The 8,270-nt window shown below is 45.4% G+C and overlaps 1 protein-coding gene across 1 annotated transcript; it reads left to right on the top strand.

Annotated features, from left to right (window-relative positions):
* Positions 1-6,300: 6,300 nt before the first annotated feature.
* On the top strand, positions 6,301-6,978 carry LOC125044893. The gene has a single exon (XM_047641855.1). The coding sequence runs from the start codon at positions 6,301-6,303 to the stop codon at positions 6,976-6,978; it is 678 nt and encodes a 225-aa protein (XP_047497811.1).
* Positions 6,979-8,270: the final 1,292 nt, after the last annotated feature.

Below are 8,270 nucleotides of genomic sequence, written 5' to 3'. Positions count from 1 at the left end.
GTCGGGAGGCCTTTTTGCTTTTGTTCTTTCCCCAGACATGGGTGCCTGGGGGGGGGGGGGCAGGAACAAAGTCTGGTCGCTTTTGAGCAACCTCTTGTCGCCTGAGGGCCGCCTCCTTCCCGACAGAGCAAGTCAGGCTCCAGGCGTGATGCTTCTTGGCACAGTTGGGACATTTGGCTGTTGTGTCCCTCTTTTTCTCTTTGTATGCCTTAAGGCATACCTCTGTGTTGTGTGTCTTGCTACAGACACCACATTTAGGCTTGGCTGTACAGTTAGCCTGGTGGTGACCGTATTTCTGGCACTTGAAACACCGGAGTGGTTCTGGCACATACGTTCGAAGGTTGAAGGTGCCCCAGTTACCCAGATCAAGGGTAGTGGTTGGGGCACCTTTCATGGTCACAAGAACTTGCCTGGTTGGAGTCTTCCCCATCGACATTCGGGAAGCCTGCACGACCTGTGGGTGTGAAGCGATCAGCTCTACATCGTATGAGACTGAGAAGCCAAGTAGCACCATCTTGGTTCTCTTTTCCTCCGGAATCAGTGGGGAAAGACTAACTTTCCTCCCATCGGCTAGCTCCTTCGTTTCCCGGAGGAAATTCAGGGTAGCTTGATCTTTGGGCATTATGATCATGCCTTGATTTAAGGTGAACCGGATCGACAGCCGGATTTTTCGCTGCAACTCCACTGCCCTGACCAATTGGTAGGCATTGTCGAAGCCTTCGGGTTTAGCTGGCACTTTGTACTGGGTAAAGCGTTTAGGGGGTCCAGACTCTTCATCAGAGTCGGTCTACGGCCTCGGACGCTTCGGCCAGCCCTTTCGGCTTTCGGGCTTGTTCGGACTGGTTCAGCCTGCTCTCCCCTCTCAATCGGGGAGGCCGTCTGCGAACTCAGGGGCCTCCCTGGTTTAGCTGTTGGCCTAGAGAGGCCAGCTCGCGAGTCAAGATGTTTGACTATTCGGTGGACAGACCCATTGGCTTCGGTCTTGTCCACCTGAGCAGCAGGCATGACGGTGTCATCCTGTGCATGGGGTTTTCTTTTGCCACCAGAAGGCACATATGGCTTCATGATGACTGCTGTGGTCTGGGCCTTGCGCGGTTCGTCAACATTTTTATCAGTCTGTGGGGGGTGTTTGTAAATGTTTTCCATAAATTGGTAAGTGCTTCATCCTCTCACGCCCCCTCCCACCACGGAGTCTAACAAGGGGAAGCTGAGTGTCAGAACCAGTGTCTAACAGCAACAGGAGTGATGAGAGGATATACGCAGCCAATAGCCATTGTGACGGCGCTCACGGACCATTGTGAGTGCCAATGGCGGCATGACTGCTTGACCCTAGCCTCCCGAGGGAGACCAGCCGATTGACCGTGACCGGGCCGGGATCAGGCCGCCTGTCTTGCTGGAATAGAGGACCAAAGAGGCGTGTTGCTAGCCGCAGGTCGTACTCGTTCACGGCATCGCTCAACCTCCAGGACTCCCGTCTCCACAGCGCACAAGGCTGCCACGCACGGCAAACGCGTGGGTAGGTGTAAACCCCTGGGGAGAGACCAGAGGGGATGCCCTTCCACCTACGAGACATCATTGTTTGGAGCCCTTTTGCTCAGCCCTCTGAAGCAGCCACCCAAAGATTGCTTCACCGCAGTGAGGGAAGAGGAGTCTTGCACTTTTACCAGGCAGTTCCTTTCATCCCTCTGAAGCAACCAACCAAAGGTTGTTTCACCTCAGTGAGGAAGGAAAGGACCTGTGTCTTTTCAAAGTAGGTCCCCCTTCCCTCTGAAACAGCCACCCAAAGGCTGTTTCACCTCAGTGAGGGAAGGGAGGTTTTGCGTTCTTGCCAGGCAGTTCCTTTCATTTCCCTGAAGCAACCACCCAAAAGTTGTTTCACCTCAGTGTGGAAGGAAAGGACCTGTGTCTTTTCGAGGGGATTCCTCCTTCCCTCTGAGACAGCCACCCAAAGGCTGTTTCACCTCAGTGTGGAAGGAAAGGTACTTGTGTCTTTTCAAAGTAGGTCCCCCTTCCCTCTGAGACAGCCACCCAAAGGCTGCCTCACCTCAGTGAGGGAAGGGAAGTTTTGCACTTTTGCCAGGCAGCTCCTTTCATCCCTCTGAAGCAACCACCCAAAACAGCCACCAAGAGTTTGGCGTCCCTTTCGGAAACCGCACTGCTCGTCAACTTGCAAATTACTGGAATTTCAAAAATGCAATAGCCTTCTGTTAACAATTCTTTCCATGATCTTGCATAAGCAACTTGTCAACGCAATTGGGCGGTAGGAGATGGCAGATCTGGGGTTACCCCCTCCTTTCAATATGGGAATGTGTGGGCGAAGTGCCATGAATTTGGAAAAGTATGGCTTTTCCAAATTTCATTGTACACTTCTAGCAACTAATCATGGCATCATGATTAAGATGCTTTATCATCTCATATCGAATCTCATTGGAGCCTGGGGATGTTCCTCTACAGGCTTCTAGGCCTCGGACAAGCTCATCATTGGTAGATCTTTATTGTAATCAAAGTCCTCTCCTGTGGCAAAGTGAATAGGTTGCAGCTCAGCCGCTTCTATGATGGTCAGGAATGTGCGATGGTAATTTGCGGAGCTGCTTGTATGAGAGAACTGCCTGGAGAGTGCATTAGCAAGGTCTCTAGGTGAATCGAAATTAGTACCCTCGTGAATGACATTTTTTTTTTTTTTTTTTTTTTTTTTTATTGGCAGTGGACCAATCCTCTGATATTTTTGTATTGCTGTTAATTGTAGAGACAAAGCTCTGCCAGGAGTCACTTTTTGCTTGTCTTATTACTCTACGAGCCCTAGCTCTTGCTTGTTTGTAGTTGCACATGTTCTCGTTATTGATGTTGTTTTTGGAAAGCCTGTAGGCCCTATTGCGTTGGCACAGCGCCTTGCGGCAATCTGGTGTCCACCATGGAACTCTATGCTTAACGCTATCTGTCGAAGTTTTAGGAATGGATAGCAACACTGTTTCGAATATCGAATTCCGAATATTGTTTACTTTATCATCAATGGTTTCTCCAACAAGTTCGAGCTTGACGCTCCTTGTGAAGGCGACCCAGTCTGCTCTTTTTACGTTAAATTTAGGTGTTGAAGGCATTTCACTGTGTCGCATGAATATTCAATAGAAATAGGAAGATGATCACTTCCCAACGAGTCATCAATGGTATGCCACAGGCACTTGGCTGCTATTGATGAAGAGACCAGTAATATGTCAATAAAGCTCAAATTACCGGTATTATCGTCCATACGCGTCGGACTACCATCGTTCAGAAGGACCAGATCAGATTCATTAATCAACTACTTGCTCACCTCTACCATGTACCTAAAATTTACTTATTTTGTGGCAGACTGTCCTGAAGTACAGTGACTGTGTGATACAGTGCCTGCTCAAGTGCAGTGACTAAAACGTGTGGTACAGTGCTCGTGACTAAGTGCAGTGACGGTGTGGTACAGTGTTCGTAGCGAAGTGCAGTGACTGTGTGGTATAGTGCTGAGACCAATGTGATGTGACCGTGCGATAGTTCTGTGCCCTTTTACTCCTGTTTATGTGCTATGCCAAGTGTATCACCATTTCCTGAATAAAGGGCTTATTAAGCTTGCCTTTGCCTTTACAACTTACCCTGTCTGATACCTTATTGAAGAACCTGACAAACATATAGTCAGATACGTGCCATTCATTTTTACTTTGCATGCGACAAACTCCAAAGTAGAATCAATAGTCACTTCAGTAAAAGGGAGGCTTTGGTGGATGTACATGGCGACTCCGCCTCCACCCCTACCCTCTCGGTCCTTCCGACACAGATGGTAGTTCCTCAGCGAAACGACCTCGTCAGGGACGAGATTTGTTAAGTGCGTTTCTTGTAGGACTTTAATATCAGGAACATAGGACGAAGCTAATAATTTAAGGTCATTTACTTTAGATCTAAGACTTCGACAGTTCCATTGTGTAATGGTTGACGCGAAGATTACATTTTATAAGGTTTAGAAGTGCCTTGTCCGCCAGTTTAAATTTTCTTTTTATGGGAGGGAGGCGCCTCCTCTCCCTCGCTTCCCAGGGACCTCTCACGGGATGGGTTGGAGACAGTAGCTTTCCATGTCCTGCACCTCCTGGCGAGGGAGACGACTGACAGATTGCGATCTACTTCTCTCTCGAGAAACCGATTGCGAGCCAGGCGAAGTCCTCACAGGAGTTGCCCGGACGGGGAGGTGCGATCCGGACTGTGATTCGGTATCAACCTCCTTAGGATGTTTGTGCTGAGTTGATGCAGCCATTTCGTCAACCAATTTAGTCAATTGATAACTTTCCACTTTCCTCTTAGCTCCAGTATAACTAACTTCATGCTTTCTCACATATGCTAATGTCTGTCTCCTTCAGGCTGCTGCACTCAGTTTAGCCTGACAAGGGCTACCCTAGTAGAGAGCCGCGGGTCTGAGGTGGGGTGCTGACTGCGCCTACTGTAACCTCATGTCACTTGCAAAAACAACAGCACTAGCGGTGCAGGCAAAGCACTAGAAAGTGCAAAAAGGGTCTGTAATAACAGGTTTTTACTTAATTTCAAATTACTTTATAAAACTCAAGAGGGTAGCTCTTGTGGCACGAGACTTTTTGTTTATTGCTGCTGCATTTTGAACAAGGTGTTCACTCATCAAAATTTCATACACGAGTGGGGGCGACCATCGATATTCACAGCACTAGTAAAAAAAAAAAGGTCACAAAGTCTGCTAATTGACTCCTTTGTGGCTAAGCACTAGCAGAGCCATCTATGTGTAGAGACATTTCACAAAAAAATATAAAAAATTAGCACAGCATTTTCCCAATTTTTTATTCATTTTCCTCGGCGGCATTGGGTTAACTAAGGATAATTTTCTGAATCCTTTTTACAGTTTCTTACACACTGAGGATGAGTGTTGAACACTCGAAACGTTTGTTTTCGAAGTATTGAAAGAAGTAAGTAGTTTTTGTTAACATTGGTCCTGAAATTTATTATACACACACACATGTGATACTCATTCACACACACAAACACACACATACAAATATATGTATATACATACATATACATATATGTATGTATGTATATATACATATATATGTATTTTACCACTGCGTAGCACTCACTCAAGGTTTATTCAGTAGCGAACCTGTTAATTAATACATTGAATATAAGATTGCATGCAAACAACACATAGGGCCACTAAATAACATGTAAGGTTATATGATAAGGAACTTTCTACAAATATTGGATACAAATGCATTGCGGGAACAGTTAGAATATCAGCTTAGTAGTCTGATTCCAGAATGCTATGGGTGTCTTGACACTGAGTAAACCTTGAGCGAGTGCTACAGAGGTATCAGTCACCCCAGACCCATTGACAAATCATAGGCGTTCTTCGGTGGCCACAGAGGTTCCCCTTGAACTGCCCTCAAACTTTAAACATACATATGCTCCAATGTCAAGTAACATTCTACTTAATATGTTATAAATTAGTGAGGTCGTGACCTCACTATCTCCCAGCATCGGTTACAGGAAGAGCCGTCATCACTTCCTACGGCACGACCCCCTCGCACAAACATATTTTGACAGATCAGCTCTTATGGGTGATGCGGACTATGTGTTGACCCGGTGGTCACAACCGCCGAGGCCTCGCTGAGGTCTCCTCGGCGTTGTCATACAGAAGATGAATTTTATACCGTACAACCTCACCGATCGCAGTGTTACAAAATATGTGATATACAAAATATATGATATACGAGCGGCTGCACATCAGATGCAACGTTACGGAAGAAGCCCTCTTTGCCAATTGATGACTCTGTGGTCTGGACTGATAGCACTATTGTTCTACAGTATATCATGAACACATTCTCGTCGGTTCCACACATTCGTCGCAAATCAAGTGGGCATTATACACAAAAATTCATCTCCCCAACAGTGAAGACATGTCAGATCCGAGCTCAACATAGCTGATGCTGCTTCCAGAGGCCTTTCAGCCATGGAGTTCATGCAAAAAAAGAATTGGAAGGATGGAGCAGAATTTCTCCTCCTACCTGAAGCCCTCTGGCCTCCTTCACCTGAACTACCTGGGATTTCAAATGATGATCCTGAAGTTAAGAATATAACTATATCATTTTCAGCTGGCACAAGGAAAGTGGTACCTGTGGACCCACTGTTTGAGTGGTATTTCTCGTGGTACATGCTGCCACTGATTGTGGCATGGCTACGCAGATTCTGTTCAGCATGTAGAAGAAGTGTTCACACCAGGGCTCAAACCTCAGTGTAACTGAGATTAAAGTAGCAAGAATGGTTATCATCAGACAAGTGCAAAAAACCTGTTTTGCCGAAGAATTAGACATATTGAAAAGAGGAAAAAATTGGAAGGCAAGCCGCATTTATTGTCTGGAACCCCACTTGGATGACCAGGGCCTGCTACGTGTTGGTGGACGGAGAGTCGATGAATATATGGACCAGAATTCTAGAAGGCCCCTGATCTTACCAAAAGATCATCCTGTGATTACTCTAATAGTTCAAGACATTCATGTGTTCTCTGCTAGACACTCTGGCAGAGAACACACCTTGACAGAATTACGGAGGAAATATTGGATAGTGGCGGGTAGGCCGCTGATTGACCGAATACTATGTAACTGCTTCACCTGCCGCAGAATAAATAGTAAACCCCTGACTCAGAGGCAAGGAGATTTACCTGTTGAGCGAGTAACACCATGGGGCCCCCCTTTCTACCACAATGGAGTGGATTGTTTTGGTCCATTTTATGTAGTATGCAAAAGGCATGCGGAGAAGCGATTTGGTTGTGTGTTTCCATGCTTCAGCACCAGGGCTGTCCATTTTGAACATTTAAAGTCTCTAGATGCTAGTACTTTCCTCAGTGCACTAATGTGCGTTATATCCCATAGAGGAACCCAGATGGAGATCTATTCTGATAGAGGAACAAACTTCTTGAGAGCCGAAAGGGAGCTCTGAGCAATGGTTCAGGCCTGGTCTAGGGACAAATCCATCGATGACACATGTAAACGAAGGAACATTGAATGGGTCTTTCAACCCCCTGCAGCATCTCACATGGGAGGCGTGGGAGAACGACAGATTTGAACCATACGGAAGATTCTTTCTTCAATCACAGGCATGCAGAGAATAGATGATGATAGACTACAAGCCCTGTTTTGTGAAGTAGAAGTCACAATGAACAGCCGCCCTCTCACAGCGATCCCCGGCGACGTCACAGAACCAGAAGCTTTGACCCCTAACCATGCCCTGAGAATGAATGTAGGAGATGGTATCCAGGTGCTCACTGAAGGCAATGCATCACTTGACATGCACATGCACAAGTCCTAGCAGATAGGTTCTGGAAGAGATGGAAAGCTGAGTACCTGAACATATTGAACACACCTGATACAAGGAAAAGGAGATAGAAAGGATCTAAAAAGCTACCGACCCATAAGCCTCCTTTCAGTTATTTACAACCTAAAGATTGATCAAGTCTATGCTCCAACCTGCAGCCACAGTGATGAAGAAATAGAGAGCTATGAAGATGTTCATTTAGCCAGCGAGAGAGTAAAACTCATTTTACAATAATTATGGGAGATTTTAATGCCAAAATAGGTCAAAAGACAAGAAGAAACAGTAGTGGGGAATCACGGCATAGGCACCAGGAATGAGAGAGGATAAATCCTAGTCGATTTTACGGAGGCTTTGATCACTCAATTTTGTGAATACATTCTTCGAAAAAGATAAGAGCGGAAAAAGACAAGAATTCCAAGAGTGGAAGTCGCCATCTGACATCGAAAACGAAATTGACTTCATAATTTCAAATAGGCGCATTATAGTAAAAAAAAAAAAAAAAAAAAAAAAAAAAAAAAAAAAAAAAAAATGCACGTTATCAATAAAGTAAATTTTGGTGGAGACCATAGAATGGTCAGAGGCCATATTGAATTACACCTCAGAAGGGAAAGGAACGAACTCATACGAAAACCACAGCCAAATTTAGCCAACCCAAAGACCAGAGCGACAGAATTTAACCTTAACATCCAAAACAGATATTCACTTCTCAGCGACGAAGATCTCAACATTGACCAAATCAATTAACAGTTCAATGACATAATAAAGGCGTCAAGCAAAGTTCCAGCAAGCTCTCGATAGAAGCTAAACAACGTATGCAAAAACGCAGGCTCATGTAAATATCGTCAAACTGGGACAAAATAGAATTAGCTGATCTAACAAAGAATATAGAAAAAAGAAGAGAGATGTACGAAAATTCA

This window comes from Penaeus chinensis, chromosome 36 (assembly GCF_019202785.1).
Source record: "Penaeus chinensis breed Huanghai No. 1 chromosome 36, ASM1920278v2, whole genome shotgun sequence".
NCBI classification, from domain to species: Eukaryota; Metazoa; Arthropoda; class Malacostraca; order Decapoda; family Penaeidae; genus Penaeus; species Penaeus chinensis.
Note: the sequence above shows the minus strand (reverse complement) of the source record. Positions and strands in the feature narration are given on the sequence as shown.